Source organism: Chelonoidis abingdonii, chromosome 13, assembly GCF_003597395.2.
Source record: "Chelonoidis abingdonii isolate Lonesome George chromosome 13, CheloAbing_2.0, whole genome shotgun sequence".
NCBI lineage: Eukaryota > Metazoa > Chordata > Testudines > Testudinidae > Chelonoidis > Chelonoidis abingdonii.
In genome coordinates, this window is record NC_133781.1 from 7,822,491 (window position 1) to 7,843,675 (window position 21,185).

A 21,185-nucleotide genomic window follows, 5' to 3' on the forward strand; every position below is an offset into this window, starting at 1 on the left:
TAACTGATCACCACATTTTGGATTGGGAAAGAATTTTCTCCTGGGTCAGATTGGCAGAGACTCTGGGGCTTTTTCACCTTCCTCTGCAACATGTGGCTTGAGTCACTTGCAGGTTTAAACTAGAGTAAATGATGTATTTTCTCTAACTTTAAGTCTTTAAACTATGATTTGAGGATTTCAGTAACTCAGCCAAAAGTTAGGGATCTATTACAGGAGCGGGTGGATGAAGTTCTGTGGCCTGCAGTCTGCAGGAGGTCAGACTAGATCAGGGGTTGGCAACCTTTCTGAAGTGGTGTGCCGAGTCTTCATTTATTCACTCTAATTTAAGGTTTCATGTGCCAGTAAATACATTTTAACATTTTTAGAAGGTCTCTTTCTCTAAGTCTATAATATATAACTAAACTATTGTTGTATGTAAAGTAAGTAAGTTTTTAAAAATGTTTAAGAAGCTTCATTTAAAATTAAATTAAAATGCCGAGCCTCCCTGGCTGGTGGCAAGGACCCGGGCAGTGTGAATGCCGCTGAAATTCAGCTCGCGTGCCGCCTTCGGCACACGTGCCATAGGTTGCCTGCCCCTGGACTAGATGATCATGATGATCCCTTCTGGCCTTAAAGTCTATGAGTCTGATAGAGGGCTCATGTGACTTTGTGATAGTAATTGAGCCCTTCTCATGAATGCAATCAGAAATGCTTGGCAGAATCTATTTGCACTTGTGCGCTTTCTGAAGGAAAGGGATGAAAGAAGGAAAACAGCACAGTTAACTAGTCCTATCAAAAATATTCCCAGTATACCCTCCACAGGGGAGAAGAAATGATGCAGTGGAAAAGAATTTTTTTCACAACATTCTTATGGTCTTGCTACTCTGTGGGCAGAATATAAGTCCTTAACTGAGGCTCTTTCTCTCAGCTGCACAGTGTGTTGGGAACATACCATGCTGAATTACTGAAATAAAAAGGGACAAGTAGAGAATAGGGACAGAAAGAACAGCATATCCAGCCACTAAGATCATCTCCAAAATACCTCTGTCCCATCACATATATGATTCAATGTATTCCTTATTTGTGCAACACAAGACTTTAAATATTGTGGCAGCAGCCACCTGCAGCAGATCACTGTGTAGAAAGGTCTCTGCAATCTGGCACGATCTACATTTCAAACTATTCAGGGATTCTACCTTCCAAGTTTAACAGAAATAGCAAGTGCTCCATCTTCAGCAATAATCTGTGGTTTTTAAATGCCCTGTCTCCAATCCAAAAGTTTTAAAAAGATCATTTCCTGAATAAAATGTTTCAGAAAATGTTGTATTTTACGTTTCAGTTTTCTCAGGGTCTGTCTTTTTATTTGTCTTTTTGTACAGCACAGAGCAAGTTGTCAATGCTTAGCAAGTAGTAATAATAATAATTAATAATAATTAATACTAGCAGTATCCTTGGAAATGTTCTGCCGTAAAGCAGAGAAGATATAAAGAGCAAGCTTCATGCTAATTAATTCTGATTGTTTTGTTTTCAGTTCATCAGAAGATTTTGAATAGGCAACATCTTGCCTGAAATGTCCCCAATGAAAACACATGGTGTGACCGAGACTTTGCAGTAGATGAACACAAACTCCTTACTTATTTTCTTTTCAATCTACAGGCAGACTTGGCAAACCAGTATATTAAAACTGGAGTGAAGAATGTTGGCACTGTATTCCTTATGACCGATGCCCAGGTGGCTGATGAAAGGTTTTTAGTGCTGGTAAATGACTTGTTAGCTTCAGGTATGCATCCCATTGACTTTATTTCCATTCTCCGTTCCCATATAAACGTGCACATAGTAAAGTCTGCAGCTGTTCCATGGAAGAGATTCTAACATTTGCTAAAAATGACAACTAAACAAAGTAAGCTACACAATTTGTAAATTAACCCCCAAGGAAGAAAGCAGTGCTCAGGTCTTCTCAGAGGAGAAAGAGTCCACAAGCTAGTAGATTTTGGCCTTCTCAGACGTCTATGACCCAGTCAGTTAGTTTGTGCCCTACTTTCATAGCTCTTTAATTCTACTTATAATTGTTAAGTCACTTCTATGTGGGGCAATGTGCTAGCGGAGTGTGGAGTCAGAGGAAGTGTTTCATTGAAGGATGTGCAGTGTCCATCCCAATGAGAGGCAGTTTAGTCATATGACATAACTCCCACTAGTCCTGGTTACAGAGTTCACTGTTTGCCAGAGCTGGGTGACTAATGCAAAGCCATTGAAAGACCACGTGTTCGAATGTCAGATAGCTGTTCAGTCCAATCACGTTCCTTTCTTGTTAATTTTTCTAGACACATTTGTGTGTCTGGGTTTTGTATGCTTGGGGAATAGCTGTTCTTCCCATGAATACCCCGATTTCTATGCAGACCGTGACATTTGCATGTGAATTCAGCATTTGCATTTCACCTCACTCCCAGTTAGCTTAGCAGGACACAGAAGCAAAACAGTGGACTCAGATGACCAATGATACACCACAAATTTAGTGAATAACCATGAGTTGACATAGAATATTAGTATTGCATTCATTGCTGAAGCGAAGTTTGTGAACAGCCCACTGGCTGAAGTATGCTCATATTGTGTTCAAACAATCTGAACAGCAAATGAATTTGAAGATGCCAGAGACTGCGTGTGGATAATTCCTAATCAGGAAGAGGGGTTTAATTTGCTGGGTAAATTGTGTGTTGTGTATAGTTCCCCCAGCAACCCCATGTGCTGCCCACCTGTGGGGCCAACATGAGCATTCCCCTGCCCTAATTACAGCACTGTAGGTGCCTGTCGTCATGGAGGAGGCCCACACAGCCTCTCTTATAGTTTTCTGTTTCCCTTCCAGTCACCAGAGGGCTGCCCGTTTGCTTCAATGGGTCTGCTCTTAAATGAAGACATGATCTTTTTGACAGCAAGTCAGAGCTAGCTGATCAGTGAGGACTTTGATGGGGTGGTATAATGGGCTTATGAGGTCCTCTGGCTCCTTACGTGGAATTATTTTTATTTGCTTAGAAGGACCCATGAGAGCAGACCTCCCTCTCCATCAGCCCCAGGTAGGGTGGAGGGGGGTCCTTCTGCCATTCACCGTCTGTCTAAGGTAGCGATCTTGAGTCTATCCTCTTTCTCCTTTTCTCCCTTTGCTTGCCCATGTCTGTTTCACCCTTCCTTGCTTAAAATGGGGGAGGATAGGTGAGGAAGGGCAGATGATGTGACCATCCACTGGAAGTACATAGAAGGAAGAGGATGGCCTGGTGCTTTCCTGCTTATTCTCTGCCTTAGTCAACGTGGAGCTTTCTTTGTCTTCCTTTTGAGTGTGTGTGTGTTTGTCTTTCTGTCTTTATACATGTATGAGAAAGCTGCCTGCGATCCTGGAGATGATGATGACCAAGGAGGGCCAGGCTATCTAAGGGTGTGGGGGTGTCATTCCCAGCTCAGATCAGCGCCATCCAGAGGGAGGGGCAAGTGGGGCAATTTGCCCCAGGCCCCTAGGGGCCCCCATGAGAATACAGTATTCTATAATATTGCAACTTTTTTTAATGGAAGAGGCCCCTGAAATTGCCTTGCTTCTGGCCCCCTGAATCATCTGGGCAGCCGTGGCTCAGATAGACATACCCACACTAACTTTGATCAAGCTAATGTGCTAAAAATAGCAGTGTAGCCACAGAGGCATGAGCGGAGGGAGGGGCTAGCACCCCCCCAAATACAATCCTGGCTGGGACCCTAGGTACCTGCTGAGGTGGCTGGCCCATCCTGGCGCATGCGCTACAGCAAGCAGCTAAACTTCTATTTCTAGCACGCTATTCAATGAGATCTAGTGCAGATATACATCTAGCTCGAAGTGTATGCAGGCAGTCCTCAACTTTACGATGTTCGACGTATGATGAACAGCACTTATGATGCCCTGATTCACAATTGGTTTCAACTTCACGATGCTTGGTCCCATGATAGAGTGGAGTGAGGTTCTGAGTTACGACGTTTCAACTTACAACACAATTTTCAGGAACTGATTGTGTCGTTCGTTGGAGGACTACCTGTACTTAAACCTTTTCTCCCCTCTGGTCCATGGTTATGTGTCACTGGCTTAGAAGGCCTGCTGACCCCAGTGACTGGAGAAGGGGTAGATCCTGTTTCTGTGCCATTAGGATGATATTACATTTGCTTTTGAAGGCCTGTATTTCCCCAGAGTTACCTCATGTGGTAATGGGGATGCAGGGGTATCCCCTTTTCTAGGTACAAGGAAATACCTTGGTATCTCAGACCCCATGAGGCTAGGGCTGCCAACTTCATAATCACGCAAAACCAAACACTCCTGCCCTGCCCTTGCCCTGCCCCTTCCCCGAGGCCCTGCTCCTGGCCCACCCCTTCTCTGAGGCCCCGCCCTCACTCAGTCCAGCCCCTCTCCGTCGCTTGCTCTCCTCCACCCTCACTCACTTTCACTGGGCTGAGGTGAGACCAGAAATTAGGTGCGGGAGCAGGCTCTGGGCTGGGCCAGGGGGTTGGGGTGCAGGAGGGGGTGACGGCTCCAGCTGGGGTACGGGCTCTGGTCTGGGGCAGGGGCTGAGGGGTTTGGGATGCGGGAGGGGGCTGTGGACTGGGACCAAGAGGTTTTGCATGTGGAAGTGGGCTCTGGCTGGGAGTGTGGGCTCTGGCTGGGAGTGTGGGCCCTGGAGTGGGGCCGGAGATGAGGGATTTGGGGTTCAAGGGGGGGCTCAGGGCTGGGGCAGGGGGTTGAGGTGTGGGAGGGAATACGGGTTCCAGGAGGGAGTTTGGGTGCAAGAGGGGGTTCAGGACCGGGGTTGAGGTGCAGGGTGTGGGCTCCGGGGAGCTCAGGGCAGGGGTAGGGGGTTTGGGTGTGAGATGCGGGCTCTGGGAGGAAGTTAGGATGCGGGAGGGGGTTCCAACCTGGGGCAAGGGGTTGGGATGGGTGTGTGGGCTCCAGCCAGATGGCGCTTACCTCAGGCAGCTACCAGTCAGAGGTGCAGCAGGGCTAAGGCAGGCTTCCTAAGCAGGGCTAAGGCAGGCTCTGCGCTGTTTCCAGAAGTGACTGGCATGTCCGTCTCCTAGGCGCAGGTGCGGCCAGGCAGCTCTGCACGGTGTGCACTGCACGTGCTCACAGGCACTGCCACCAGAGCTCCTATTGGCCATGGTTCCTAGTCAGTGGAAGCTGCGCAGCCAGCACTTAGGGCTGGGGCAGCATGCAGCGCTTCCCTGATCACACCTGTGCCTTGGGGCCGCAGGGACATGCCAGCGGCTTCCAGGAGCTGCACGGAGTCAGCCTTAGCCCTGTTGCACCGCTGCCCGGACGTTTAATGGCCCAGTCAGCGGTGCTGACCAGAGCCACCAGGGTCTCTTTTCGACCTGCCGTTCTGATTGAAAACCGGACACCTGGCAACCTTAAATGAGGCAATAACTGTAGATAACTTGTGACTTTTCATGGCAATGTCTGTAGCAGCTCAGGGGGAAAGGATGTTTTCTGATTGGTTGATTTGGCTGCTTGCTTCTAATTGGTTGCATGTTTTATGTATGTTTGTTTGTTTTATTTGTTGTATTTATCATCATAACTTAATAAAGAGGAGTAACATTTTGCTGGTTTCTGATCACCTGCTGTTTTCCCTCTCAATTGTTAATACCAAATAAAGCTCAGATTTTATCTGATAAGATAATGATCATTTCAGTCCAGACAGGGGTCAGAAGGAGATAAATTAGGGAGTAGTAAAGTAAGGAATCACTACAATTCTGTTTGCATGCATACACTGTTGGTAATTAACTGAACGTACCATTAGCTTTTTAACCATAGCGATCTGTCATTTATTTGAATACAGCTGCAGATGGCATTTTTGAAGAGCTGCGGAACTTGCCTATGTAACAAATTACTTTGCAAAACTGAAATGATTCACTGTTGCGTAAGGCATATTGGGGATTAGATTTACTGAAATCTAAGTAGTAGAGTAAATCAGAAAGCAAATCATTTGCTATACCCTGATTCTGAGATTAGAAAGTACTTTCAGCTTCTGCTTGTTTTAAGGTTGTGGGAATGTTGGTTTAATTAATTACCAGTAAATCAGCTGTTCCTAGGCAGATGTGGCCTGCTCCTGTATCATCTCCAATCTGATGAGAGGCTTTCTTGGATCTGTGCTATGGAATCCAATGCGCCAGTCTGTATGAGAGCTCTGCTCCACGCACGACTTATACCATCAAGGTAAAAATTCCAGTTTGCCTGTTAGTTTGTAAAAGTGTGATCCTGTTTTTCCCAGGTGAAATTCCTGATCTTTTCCCTGATGATGAAGTTGAAAACATCATCAGCAGTGTGAGAAACGAAGTCAAAAGCCAAGGACTGGTGGACACCAGGGAAACCTGCTGGAAATTCTTCATAGACCGCGTTCGACGACAGCTAAAGGTAAGACTATATTCCCGGGAGACTTAGCATCCCTACCCTTGGGCTCAATGCAGGGGTGACCCTACAGAATGAAATTCCATGGCCTATGTATACAAGCCGTCAAACTAGGTGATCTAATAGTCCCTTCTGGCCTTAAAGTCTATGAATACCTGAATTGTCCAACATCACCAAACGGCACTTCAGTTGAAGGAACATACCACCTCTGATCATTGCACCCATACCTTTGTATAGTAATATGATGATTAGGAATTTCTGTCCACTATTTTTCACATATTGAACTAGTAAGAAGACAAACAGTGACTTATAACATTTTCTTAAACATATATATTTTTTTATATTTCTCCATATTTACTTAAACACAATCTCTCACTCCCCCAAAATGGTGATTTTTCCCCACAGACCTCTGCTAAAATACTATAGACCTTTCCTTTTTTTTAGGTGGTACATTGGGATTTTAGCCCTGGAGTCACATGGCTAAATCCTTGACTGCTTCTTGGAAAATCTAGGCCAAGGGGTCTATCTTAACCACATGTAAGCCTGGTAACTTGATGCTTTGCAGCTATGAGAACTCAAATCGGTTGTCTTCAATCATGAGAGTCATGGCATCTAGACTAGAGATGAGTTTTGATATTTCAGTGCTAAAGTGTTGCTTCTACCTACAGCACAACTTCTCAAATCTGGAAGGTCTTATAAATAAAGAGACCCCAGTCTGACATGGGGGGTGGGGTGGGAATCTTATATTCATTTTGAGACTCTTTGGGTTTTAATGTCCCTAGGTTTCTTATTTGATTGGGATGTAGAATTGCATAGGAAAATTACTCCTGCTAGAGTATCGGGTGACTTCCTTAACCTTTGTGCCTGCCAGTTGGACATTAGGTCATCATACAATAAATCCAATTATTACCCAATAGGAAGGCTTCTTTCTTTTTTTTTATTAATTTGTTTCACTCCAACTCATTATCACTTTACATCTGCAGAGGTTGCATCAGTGCCAAACATTGTTATTGTCCGGAGGAGCGAGTCTTTTCCTTGTCAGGATGAGGCTACCCTTACATTACAAGTGTGATATTGACTTTGCTACAACTAAACAAACACACTCAGCATTTCACGCTGCATCCTGCGGTAGGAGACATGGTTCCTGAGAAGTTGCAGAAGATCTTTTGGAAATATACCTAATTTTGGCTATAGCTTTGTTTAAGTTATCAGACTTGGAGAGGACAGGTGGTAGAAGCATTGGGAGCTCAGGGGATCCTAGAACATGCACAGCACAGAAACATGCCACTGGAAGCTCACTCACATGTTATTTGAACTTGCTAAAATACAAAAAAAAGCAGTTTGAAGATTTGCCAAAGGGTGGGCCCTCCTAGTTGCCAGAGAAAGCACTGTGGGATAAGGAGCTAAGCGCAGCAAGAAGTTGAAAGCAAGCACACCTCCTGCAGGAACTACTCAATGCCCCACTTCCTGTTGAGACTCATTCTGTGTCACTCCCACACACAAACTCTCTGGGGTGGGGACTGTGTCTTTTGCTAGGTGTTTGGACCACACCTGATGCAATAAAACCTCCATCTCAGCTTGGGGCATCTGGTGCTTCTGCAGAAACAGTCATAGTAATAAATAATAATAATGATACCACCACCAGGTAGTAGCAGTAGAGAGTGAGACACAGAACACAGTCAGGCTAGAATACAGCAGCATCCCTAGGGCAATGAAACAGGGCTGAGAGTGAGGAGCTTCCTGACGTGTGTTGGTGTAAACCAGCTTCTTGGCTGTATTGTACCATTGTGCTTGTGTCTGAGTGACATGCTCAGGGAGGTGCTTGAGAACTGGGCACCCAGCTTGTCAGTGGCAGCTGTGCATGTAGTCTCAATCCAGTGGGTTGAGGAGCGGAAAGGGGACTATCAGAGAGCTCATAGATGCCTGAGGGCCAGCCCAAGCCCCTCTGCAATGTGAAGCTCCTGACAGGCAGCATCAAATAGTGCCACTGCTTGAGGTTCTTAACTGCCCCTAGTGAAGGGTTGCTATGGTAGAGCATATCTCCATGGCCCCCTCTCCCAGACATGTCCCCTAGGCTAGGAAAGTGGGAGGTAGGGGAACAGCTGCACCAGCAGAATGTTCCCCTCTGGTACAGGAATCTATGCTGGGCATCTGTGGCAAGGTTATGGCTCCTTTGGGCCACCTGAATCCCCTCATGACCAGTGCCCTGCACTGGAAATGTACCCTATGGTCAAAGGATAGGTGGAATTTCCACTAAGGGAGGATTGTTTTGATTCATTGAGACTTGGCTCCATGCTTCCATTTCCTTGTTCTTTCTCATTAACAACATGATAGGGAACGGCTGTTCTGGGGTCAGCTGTTAAGTGTTGCCAAATTCTTTACTGCATTTAATAATGGAAACCCACGCTCTGTGTAATAAGCCAAGAAGCAGACTATAGCATGCATTGTACACCTAGTGTCACAGGTTTGATAAGCACAGGAGTGGATCTCAGACCGAACAGCAGACTGGAGGAGAGCAAATGTCAATATGTACAGCCATTTTGCCTCCCCCCACTCAGGGCCTATGCGTACAGCATCTAGCACAGTGGGGTTCTGGCCCATCACTAGGACTCCTACGATCATACAAATATTTAACAACAACAACAACAACAGTAATTAATAATGGAGCATAGCTTGGCAGTACCTGAGGGTTGGGGCCTGGAGCTTTACCCGGCACACACAGACAAGTGCAAGAGGCCATATGCCTAAATCTAAGGCTGTAGAAGGAACAGTATGTTGGTGTTGTTTTGAAGTAGTGGGTGATCATGTTATTAAAGACTGGATTTCATAGCCTCGGATAGACACACATAGGCTCTTGGAGTGTGTACTGCTCTGTGCATGAGAGACAGAGTTTGTAAAAGCCAGTTAGATCAGAATACTCAGTAAGCCATACTAGATAAAGGGCCTGATTCTCATTGATGCTAAGGCCCCTTTCCACCACTCCACACCCTAGGTCTACAGCTATTTACAGCCATTTCAAGGCCCCTTTATGCTGCCAGAGTGGTGTATAAATGAAAGCCAGGCCCTAAATATGCAGCATTGAGTAACAGTGAAAATTTGCTAGGTTCCGCCAGCAGGGTGATTCTGGCCCATTTGTAGCCATAGTGTAATCCACAACTCCAGGGTGTGGTGCTCTGTCCCCTCTAGTGACACTGAGGCCAGGTCTACACGAAGCGCGAAAATTGATTTTAGATACGCAATTTCAGCTACGAAAATAGCGTAGCTGAAATCGATTATCTAAAATCGATGTACTCACCCGTCTTCACCGTGCGGGATCGATGTGCGCGGCTCGCCATGTTGATTCCGGAACTCCGTTGGTTTTGGTGGAGTTCCGGAATCGATGTAAGCGCGCTCAGGGATCGATATATCGCATCTAGATGAGACGCGATATATCGATCCCCGAGCAATCGATTGTAACGCGCTGATACGACGCGTCGTATAGACGTGGCCTGAGACCACTTAGAGATTAGTGAGTCTGCTCTACAGCCTTAGCTAACAGACACATGGCTTTTAGCTCATGCAGTAGAGGCTCATGCATTTAACTCCAGAGGTCCCAGGTTGAATCCCGCCCGCCGACAACTGGGGTCTGTTGGCATTAAAACAGCAGCACTTCAGGGGAGCAGTTTGTTTTTATTTCAGAGAGAAAGGAGTGCTGGCTGTTCGGTTATGTTGTTTTATGTGGAATTTCCAACTGCAGACACGCCGGCCCAAGATGCAAAGGCTTAAAGCTCAAAAGATCATTCTGGGTGCGGCTCCTGATCTTACTCTGAAATCCTCCTGGGGAGTCATTCTCCCAACAGGGAAAACCAAAAACTGCAGCTATGTCAGGTGCGTCCCCGCCTGCTGCCCTGCCTCTTTTTACTCCTCAGGTCGCTCTTTGTTTCTCACCTGTTGGTAACAAGCTGAGAGTTCGCAGCAGGAAATTCCCAGCTGTGGTGAACTGCACAGCGATAGACTGGTTCCACGAGTGGCCTCAAGTGGCATTGGAGTCTGTCAGCCTGCGCTTCCTGCAAGAAACTGAGAACATTGAGGTGAGGTTCCAGCAGAGGCAACCACTGCTGACTCTGCAGCTCCTGGTCTGTCAGCTGCAAGTCCTTCCAGCCCAAGATGGACCCTGAGTTCCCCGGTGCACTCACCGTTAACTCATCAGCTAGTCATGAGCTGCTGTAGCCTTGGCTTCATTCGCAGAAGTGAGAAGCTGCTGCATCCAAGCCCAGCCTGAAGTCCTCTGCAAGAGAGGGCTGTAACTCAGTCATAGTGGTGCAGTCAGCACCCAGCTTCCGCAGCAACCTGCTATTACTGTAAGCAGTACATTCAGACTGAATTCCCAGTAATGTTACAGTAGAGCCTCTGAGGACACACACACCCCTTCAGGGGTCAGGATTGTGTTGGTGGCTCAGGTAGTGTAAACTGAGGTTTACAACTCAATCTGGACAGTAGCCAGACTGGGTTCCTTTCTGCTGACACTTGCATAATTATTCCCCGCAATATACTTCTTTTGCTGCATATGTGTCTGAGAATTTTTAGGTATTCTCAAGAGCAAATACATTTGAAGCTCAGTTTGACGTCTACTTAATACTCAACTAACAGCTAAATGGATTTATTCGTTTAGCTTTTCTGCATAGTATTTAGTTGAGTTATATTGTTTAGAATGTCTCTTTTAATGAGCATGTATTTTCCTGTCTGTACAGAACTGTTCTTATTTAATTAGTAAAAGGGATTTATTATACACAAATGAATGGTATAAAAATTACTCAGTACAGTATGTTCAAATGTTGAGCACAAGTAACAGCAAATGGAGAAATTCTAGAGAGAGTAAATTAAGGAAGAGCTCAAATGAGATGCTACACAGTCAATTGTGCTGTAGTAGAAGGCAATAATGAATAAACTTCCTTACTTTTTGTTTTGTTTAAAATATCATCTTTCATTTCAGCTTTCAGTGAAAGTCTCAATAAGCAAGTTTATGGCGTATGTCCATACAAGTGTCAATGAGATGTCCCGGTCTTATCTGAGCAATGAACGTCGCTATAACTACACCACGCCCAAGTCATTCCTCGAGCAAATCAAACTCTACCAAAATTTGTTATTTAAAAAAGGCAAGGAGCTGACAGCAAAAATGGAGCGACTGGAGAATGGCCTGCAGAAACTCAACAGCACATCTGCACAGGTGAGAAGACCCTTCCCTTGTCTCTGGTCTGAATGCTGATTTGTTTAATTGTTTCTCACCTCAGTGCCTGCTATGCTCCAGTTTGGAAGAAAAACTGCAAATTAAAAGTGGAATACAGGTAGTGAATGTCTGTTCTGGATCCTGGCTTTAGAATCCCCACCTCTCCCGTCCAGGGTTTGGGCTCAATTCTCAGATGAGACAAGCTTCTATTCCAGGGGTAGGCAACCTATGGCACATGTGCTGAAGGCAGCACGTGAGCTGATTTTCAGTGGCACTCACACTGCCCGGGTCCCGGCCACTGATCCAGGGGGCCCTGCATTTTAATTTAATTTTAAATGAATCTTCTTAAACATTTTAAAAACCTTATTTACTTTACATACAACAGTAGTTTAGTTATATATTATAGATCTATAGAAAGAGACCTTCTAAAAATGTTAAAATGTATTGCTGGAGCACAAAACCTTAAATTAGAGTGAATAAATGAACACTCAGCACACCACTTCTGAAAGGTTGCTGACCCCTGTTCTATTCCATGCGGAGGGATGTGGGGGCGGGGGGAGAGGGAGAGTGAGGGTGTGTGTGTGTGTGTGTAAAGCCAGCTGCTGTCGTTCTAAACTAATCACTGCACAAGCAGAGAATCAAGTAGAGATCAATTTGATAAGTAGGTTTATGTAATTATGGTAATTGTTTCTCAGCTACACATAATATAGTATCTTTGCATAGTCTGGGCCAGAGTGAGACCTGGAGTAAGGTCAAGGGAGCCGAAGTCAATGATTTTGCCACTGCTTACACCAGATCTGCATCTGTGCAGCTTCAGCTACACATTGTGTCTTGTCATACTGCCATGGATGTGTGATAAAAATGGATAATGATGGGATCATTTTCCCTTACAAATCAGGATACATGTTTTTAAGAAGCCCTAGTTAATAAGCATTCCTGAATAACCCAGTAGACTGAAATCCACTTGTAAAGAACCTAGCTGGATAAACTGCTAACATGATGACTGGCTGTATATTGTTCTGGGTATTTGGCAACTCTCTCGACTATGCAGAAATTGGCACTGCATTTCAATCAAATGCCCAGTGTTCCTTTGGAACCACTTCATCATCAGTTCTACCTTTCTTGCTAAATCCCTCCCACCCACTCTATTTTACACTTCATTATAATCATAGATCCATAGGGTTAGAAGGGACCACAAGGGTCATCTAGTTTAACCCCCTGCCAAGATGCAGGATTTGTTGTGACTAAACCATCCAAGACAGATGGCTCCTCCTTTTGAAAACCTCCAATGAAGAAGCTTCCATGGTTTCCCTACACAGTCTGTTCCATTGTCGTACTGTTCTTACAGTTAGGAAGTTTTTCCTGAGTTTCAATCTAAATCTATCATGCTGTAGTTTGAACCCATTGCCTCTTGTCCTGTCCTCTGGCAAGAGAGAACAACTTTTTCCCTTTTTTTTATGACAGCTTTTCAAGTATTTGAAGACCACTATCATGTGCCCCCTTAATCTCCTCTTTTCCAAACTTAACGTGCCCAGTTCCTTCAGCCTTTTCTCATATGGCTTGTATTCCATCCCTTTGATCATCTTTGGCACTCACCTCTGTAAACTGCCCAGTTTCTCTATATCCTTTGTATACATTGGTGACCAAAGCTGGACACGGTACTGCAGCTGAGGCCTAACCATTGCCGAGTAAAGCTGTACTGTCACCTTCCGTGACTTGCATGCTATGCCTCTGCTAATGCAACCTAAAATTGCATTTGCATTTTGTGAAGCAGCATCACATTGCTGACTCATGGTGAGGTTGTGATCCTCCACAACTCCCAGATCTTTCTGAGTAGTGATGCTGCCAAGCCAGTTATCCCCCATTCTGTATTTCTGCATTTGATTTTTCTTCTCTAAGTGTAGCACCTTACATTTGTCTTTCTTGAATTTAATTTTATCTATAGCCCAGTTCTCCAATATATCAAAATCCCCCTGAATTTTAGTTCTATCCTCTAAAGTGTTGGCAGCCTCCCCATAGCATTGTGTAATCTGCCAATATGATCAGTATGCTCTTTATTCCTAAATCCTGATAATTAATAAAGATGTTAAATGACACTGGAACTGGAACAGATCCCTGTGGAACCCCACTCGAGACCTTCTTCCAGTCTGACATCGTTCCATTAATAGTTACTCATTTTGTGGTTGTTTAACTAAGTATGTATCCACTTAACAGTAGTTTTGCCAAGCCCACATTTCTCCAGCTTACTTATGAGATTGTCATGTGGGACTGCGTCAAAAGCCTTGTTAAACTCCAGGAATATTATGTCCATCACATTTTCCAGGTATTAACCTAGGTAAGGAATCTCTTATCTACTTTTTTGTGCTAAGGAAAATGGACCCAACTTGATGCCACCCAAACCAGAATGTAGAATGAGGGGAAGAGGGGTATACTGAGAAAACCCCAGTAGGGACCAGCAGGCTTAATCTTTTCCATTTGAACTAACTGGACAATACTGGTGTTGGAAGCTTTCCCTCTGGTGCCCAATGGAGAATGGAGATTGCTGCAGACAGGCTATGTATGGGCTATATCTTCAGTACTGCTGAGTACCCATAACTGCAAAGGAAGTCAAAGGGAGCTGCAAGCACTCAGCACCTTTTACACATTGGGCCCTATGTGTAGCTTGCTCAGTCTGGGGACAAAGCATCTTCTGTAATCTGCAGCTTGCAGTTTTTATGATATTTAATGATGGAGAAGATGGCTCGCATCTGTGTTTCTTACTGGCAGCAAACTCTAATACTAAAACAAACACCGAAGCCCCTACTACTTTAGGAATGGTTTCCTAGATGTCTCAGTAGGCATTTATTTACAAGGTCAAACACAGTATCAGCAGTGTCCCAGGAGTCTGGGATGAAATGTGAAGCTTGTAATGATCAGCATGGCTTTCTCCTGCCTTCTCTTTTCCTTGCAATTTTTCTGGTGTTGTGGGATAGGCTATCATGAAGCTTGAAGTTGATTTCACATTGGACTAGAATTGAAGCAAGTAGTGATTGTTCATAGAGTTGACTGACATTAAAACCACAGTTTTCAAACTTGGATGTGCAAAATTAAGCACCTAGGTAAAACTGACCTGATTTTCAGAGGTGCTGAGCAGTCACAGCTGCCATTGATTTCAGAACAAGTTCTGGATACTTAACACTGATGACAACCAGTCCACTTATTTAGATGCCTGAAGATGGACATAGATGCCAACTTCCAAGCAGTCTGGTTGGGAAATGTCAGCCTGACCTCAATGGAAATTACATGAGTTCTATTGTGCAGAGTGGACTGCAAGTGCAAAGGGGCAGATGCTCTGTCCCTCTCAAGTGTGTAGTCTGGTGTTTTTTTATTAAATGGGATTTTGAAGGCTTTTTTATTTTTTTTTATTTTTTAGCAGGGAAAAAGAATTTTGACATCTATATAGGGAACAAGCTGTGCCCCAAGGCTAAGGGTGATGGTCCTGATCCACAAAGGGACTTAAGCTTTGTGACACTGAGTGTCCCTCTCCTGGAATCAGGCAGCTTAGGTGCCTAAGCCGTTTCTTGTGAGAATGATTTAGGCAGCTGCTTAGTGGCACCCAAAATGGCCAGAAGAGGAGGTGGTGGTGCTGCCTACATTATCACTTTATCCTAGTGGTAAGATCACTCACCTGAGAGGTGAGACCCCCCATTCAGATCCTTTCTCCTTCACAGGCAGAGGGGGGAATTGAACCTGGATCTCCCCTGTCACAGGTGAGTGCTCTAACCACGTGGCTAAAAGCTATAAATTGGCTACTTCCTTTCTCTGGCCAGATTTTGAATGGGACTTAATCTGTATGGACTCTGAGCGTGCGTACCAGATTGGACCTCACAGGAGAGCTGGTGCTCCTCTACTGATCCTTCCCCACTTTATGGATCGCTCTGGGGCTTATGTGGGAGAGACGCGTCTGGAGACTTAGTGTCAGTCAGCAGTGCACCTGACCAAAGATGGACACATCAGTGCCAAGAACTTTTACCCTGAAAACTTAGGTGCTGAGTGACTGTAGATGCCTGCAGAGTTAGGCAGCAGCTGAGTGGGAGTTTTGTGGACCACAGTGGTGCCTAAAATTGGATCTTCTGTGCCTAAATACCTTTGTGGATCCAGGCCTGTGCTCCCATTCAGAATGTAGTTCTCACTGCTCTTGGTGCCTGGTAGTTAATGGCTAGTTAATTATAGGTATTGAATATGTTGTGGCACCTCAGGACACTTATCTTAACCTGGGAACTTGCAATCTTTTCTTGAATTAGCCATTCTAGTTTCAAAATCCCCCCCTTTTGGGATTTGGAAATCTTGGCATTCATGATTAGCTTCTGTTTTAGGTAGCTGTCTTTCATTAGCTTATGTGCTAAACAAAACTTCAGACAATGGCTGTCCTCCATTTCCAGAAAAGTCACAGCTAGCTCCCAGGGTAGGAAGACCTTAATGAAACTGGAGAAGTGTGCTGGTTGAGTAATTTATTTTTCAGAGCTACGTCCAATAAAAAGAAGTCTCTTCAAAGCCCTGTTGCTGAGTTAACTTTTAATATGACTTTTGTTAAAATTGCATTGTTGAATTCTAGATCCAGGTCTCGCCTGCTGTACCAATTAATTTCTGACCTTTGTGATGCAATGTTTGTGTTCTTGAAATGCAGCATGGGCATTCAGATTAAATGTGCCTGCTGGGAGCCTGCCCTCCAGGTTTTCTGTTATTTAATAATTCTTCTTGCTGTGTTCCTGATCATAGTCAAGCCTTTCCTATCTCCCAGTTGGAGTCACAGTGCATTTCCCTTGAATGTCTGGCTTGCTTTGTTCTTTTCCTTTCTCCTCCACCTTAGACATTGCTTATCTGCCTAACCAGAACACATAAAAGCGTCTCACAGAATCTTCCCATTTCTTAGCCCAGTTGGTGATTGCACACTCTGTATTACTATTCGTTGATAATCTCATTATCTATGCTGAGGCACTCTTGGATCTTTTTGCTAACATGCTGATCTCATCAGTCTTGAGATGATAATCGGGAAGGAGCATGCTAAAATTTTCAAATTTCCTTGGGGTTTTCACTTACAGTCATTTCTCAACACCTCGTTCTTTCTCTTATCAGACATGGCCTTAGAGGGCAGGTCTCCCTTTCCTCCGCCCATTGCCTTTCTGCCATCTTCTGGTAAAAATGTATCTTTTATGCTTGCATCAGTGCTGCCGGGCACATGAAGGGTTAATGTTTTAGGTCTCACTGTACCCAGAAGCAGCGCTAACTCTTCTGCAAAAGCATCAGAGAATCCTGTGGCACCTTACAGACTAACAGACGTTTTGGATCATGAGCTTTCGTGGGTGAATACCCACTTCGTCAGATGCATGTAGTGGAAATTTACAGGGGCAGGTATATACATGCAAGCAAGTTAGAGATAACGAGGTTAGTTCAATCAGGGAGGATGAGGCCCTGTTCTAGCAGTTGAGGTGTGAAAACCAAGGGAGGAGAGACTGGTTTTGTAGTTAGCAAGCCATTCACAGTCTTTGTTCAACCCTGAGTTGATGGTGTCAAATTTGCAGATGAATTGAAGCTCAGCAGTTTCTCTTTGAAGTCTGGTCCTGAAGTTTTTTTGCTGCAGGATGGCCACCTTAAGGTCTGCTATAGTGTGGCCAGGGAGGTTGAAGTGCTCTCCTACAGGTTTTTGTATATTGCCATTCCTGATATCTGATTTGTGTCCATTTATCCTTTTCCGTAGTGACTGTCCAGTTTGGCCGATGTACATAGCAGAGGGGCATTGCTGGCATATGATGGCGTATATTACATTGGTGGACGTGCAGGTGAATGAACCAGTGATGGTATGGCTGATCTGGTTAGGTCCTGTGATGGTGTCGCTGGTGTAGATATGTGGGCAGAGTTGGCATCGAGGTTTGTTGCATGGATTGGTTCCTGAGCTAGAGTTACTATGGTACGGTGTGCAGTTGCTGGTGAGAATACGTTTCAGGTTGGCAGGTTGTCTGTGGGCAAGGATTGGCCTGCCACCCAAGACCTGTGAAAGTGTGGGATCATTGTCCAGGATGGGTTGTAGATCCCTGATGATGCGTTGGAGGGGTTTTAGCTGGGGGCTGTATGTGATGGCCAGTGGAGTCCTGTTGGTTTCTTTCTTGGGTTTGTCTTGCAGTAGGAGGCTTCTGGGTACACGTCTGGCTCTGTTGATCTGTTTCCTAATTTCCTCGTGCGGGTATTGTAGTTTTGAGAATGCTTGGTGGAGATTTTGTAGGTGTTGGTCTCTGTCTGAGGGGTTAGAGCAGATGCGGTTGTACCTCAGTGCTTGGCTGTAGACAATGGATCGTGTGATGTGCCCGGGATGGAAGCTGGAGGCATGAAGGTAGGCATAGCGGTCGGTAGGTTTTCGATATAGGGTGGTGTTAATGTGACCATCACTTATTTGCACCGTGGTGTCTAGAAAGTGGACCTCCTGTGTAGATTGGTCCAGGCTGAGGTTGATGGTGGGGTGGAAGTTGTTGAAATCGTGGTGGAATTTTTCTAGAGTCTCCTTCCCATGGGTCCAGATGATGAAGATGTCATCAATGTAGCGTAGGTAGAGAAGGGGCGTGAGTGGACGAGAGCTGAGGAAGCGTTGTTCCAGCTCAGCCATAAAAATATTGGCGTATTGTGGGGCCATGCGGGTGCCCATAGCAGTGCCACTGATCTGGAGATATATATTGTCATCAAACTTGAAATAGTTGTGTGTGAGTATAAAGGCACAGAGCTCAGCAGCCAGTTGTGCTGTGGCATCATCAGGGATACTGTTCCTGACAGCTTGTATTCCATCTGTGTGTGGGATGTTTGTGTAGAGAGCCTCTACATCCATGGTGGCTAGGATGGTGTTTTCTGGGAGGTGACCAATGCATTGTAGTTTCCCCAGGAAAGCAGGTGTGTCACGGGGGTAGCTGGGAGTGCTGGTAGTATAGGATGTGAGTAGAGAGTCCACATATCCAGACAGTCCTTCAGTGAGAGTGCCAATGCCTGAGATGTTGGGGCGTCCAGGATTTCCGGGTTTGTGGATCTTGGGTAGTAGATAGAATAAGCCTGGTCGGGGCTCTACGGGTATGTTGATTTGTTCTGGTGTTAGTGTAGGGAGTGTCCTGACTAGATGGTGCAGTTTCTTAGTGTATTCCTCAGTGGGATCTGAGGGAAGTGGCCTGTAGAATTTGGTATTGGAGAGTTGTCCGGCAGCCTCCTTTTGGTAGTCAGACCTGTTCATGATGACAACAGCACCTCCTTTATCAGCCTCTTTGATGATAATGTCAGGGTGGTTGGGACCTCAGGAAGTCATCTAGGTGCTTGTTGTGTCTGGTGAGGGACACATTGAGGAACGATGCTCCCTCTGTAAGTCCATCAAGAGGAGGACTCAGGTGGCAAGAAACTTAGGATTGGAGCAGCACCTTCAGGCCTGCTTTGGCACTGAGGCCCTGGTCTGATCAACGGTCACCTTTGGAACCATCAAGTGATGCTGCTCCACATCCCATCATTGATCTCAGTACTGTCCTTGGCCTTGGTGCCAGCACCTCCTTCTGTACTAGGTTGAAGTGTGTCTTGCTTGGGACGACCTGTGCCAATTCCCTTTTCCTCTTCAGCACTCGTGCCACTCCCATGTTGGGCTTCAGATGAGTCTGATTGTTTGTTTGCTCCATTGTCACCAGAGAATCTCTGGGATTCCTAGAGATCCAGGTCAGGGTCATCTTCTCCTTTATTGTCTCCCGATAGACAGCAGAGACCATCCTCAAATCAATATTGCTTCCGAGGTTGGCATTGTTCCCGCAGAAAGGAGATGGGCTCTTGGCCTGGTACTTGCTGGACACCAGTGTCATATCCATTTTCCTAGTGGCCTCCTTGGAATTCTTGAGCACGATCACTCCAGAGCAAGATCATCAGTCCCATTGGTGGCTCCCATTCCTGAACCACTGCAGCTACAAGCAACCATTGAGTTTGTTCCCTGTGGGCCTCCAGGGTTATCCTGACCGGATCTTGTGGTTCAAGAATAGGATCCATCATTGGCACAGCAAAGTGCTTCTTCATCCTCTCCAACCACTCTGGGCTGGGCTTCTCCTCTGCCTCAATGCCTGAGCACTTTAAGGCATATCAGGACCACCTTAGGCATATGACCACTATCTTTAGGCATCCAGGCTGAATTTCTGCAAGAGAATATGAATGAGATGCAGGATATTCTCCAGTCATTAGCTCCTAGGAGAGTAGCCCTCTCAATAAATCAGTCTGTCTTGGAGCATTCAGAGCCCCTCTGGAATATTCCTGCTTCATTGCCTCCCAAGGCAATGCTTGCAGTGAAGCGGTACTTCATCCACATGCAGGGTTTTGAGGGCCTTTGCTCTCACTCGGGCCCTAACTCTCTGAGGTAACTGCAGTGAATGACAGGGCACAAAAGGGAAGGTATAAATCTATGTCTTAGGACGAAGAGTCCAAAAGGATGGACTTGATGGGGAGCAAGATTTATACCTCTTTTTCCATGCAGATGGGCATTGTGAACCAGCAGGCATTGCTCTATAACTACAACTTTGTTAACTGGGTGGCATAAGTTTGTGGACAAATTGCCAGAAGCCCCTAGGGAAGAGTTTAAGGCGTGTTGCAGAAGGCTGTATGGTAGCCAAGACATTTTAGTCAGTGTTTTCATGTCAGTGTTTTCAAACTCCAGGGTAGAAAGGTTCTTAAAAGGAGTCACTGATAACTCGGATAACTTCAGATCTTCCACTCAGAATCCTGCACATCCATGCACCCCATTCTGTCCCCCTTTCTTCTAGAAATGCCCCCACTGACCATGTGAGTCCCTGCACTGTTCCTGTCCTGTCTCCTCAATTCCTCAACCTGCTGGTCCTGTCCCAAGATCTGCCTCTCCGTGGGGAGGAGGTCTGAGGAGAGAGAACCAGGCTGTGCTGGACAGCCAGAGGGACGGGAGATGAGAAGACGTTGCAGGGGCAGTAAAGAGACTACCATGCTGCAGTGCATTCTTTGGCTGGGTAAATATTGTTGACGAGCCAGAGGCACTGGAAGGTGAGAGTGGGGATGCTGAGAAAAGCCAAAGAAATTAAATGCCCTAAAACATAATTAAAGCAGAGTTAAGGTTGCCCAGTGCTGCCTTATGCCCTTCCAGAATGTGGTGAGCGTCTAAACATAGACCACTGAAAACCAGAAAATGAAGAGTCAAGGTACATGCTTCCCCCAGACAACCTTAACTCTGCCCCCTGGAGCTTGCAGTAGCCACTGGGAATGGTTCAGTAGTGTTGATGCCATCATAAGTAGGCCTGGAGAAGGACTGTGGGAAGGTGTCATTGTGTTTTGTCCCAGATTTGAATTGCATCACTTATCTGCATGCATTCCAGCTATGTTCACTATGGTAGGTGTGACTGTGTTAAATGGCGGAGAGATTATTTGAAACAGTTTGGCAGAGCCATCACTGTGATATGAGGAGGGGTGCACATGTACCTTGAGGGATCCAGGCTGCCTGATTTCAGTGCAGTGTTCTGTAGGTTGTGTCAGTTGCAGTGCACAGGGGTCTTACTGGCATGGAGCTTGTCAGCAGTCTGATGGCAGACGTGA

At 45.6% G+C, this 21,185-nt stretch overlaps 1 protein-coding gene across 5 annotated transcripts in view; it reads left to right on the forward strand.

The window, feature by feature from the left end:
• DNAH9 (dynein axonemal heavy chain 9) overlaps nucleotides 1-21,185 on the forward strand; it is a 396,459-nt gene that overhangs the window by 185,301 nt on the left and 189,973 nt on the right. For 4 of the 5 annotated variants that reach the window (XM_075071725.1, XM_032803600.2, XM_032803618.2 and 1 more), the window contains 4 exons: nucleotides 1,636-1,759; nucleotides 6,249-6,391; nucleotides 10,294-10,455; nucleotides 11,358-11,591. In XM_075071725.1, coding sequence (XP_074927826.1) covers nucleotides 1,636-1,759; nucleotides 6,249-6,391; nucleotides 10,294-10,455; nucleotides 11,358-11,591 — 663 coding nt within the window. The remainder of the gene's footprint in view (nucleotides 1-1,635; nucleotides 1,760-6,248; nucleotides 6,392-10,293; nucleotides 10,456-11,357; nucleotides 11,592-21,185) is intronic. The other variant, XM_032803609.2, reaches the window with a different exon arrangement.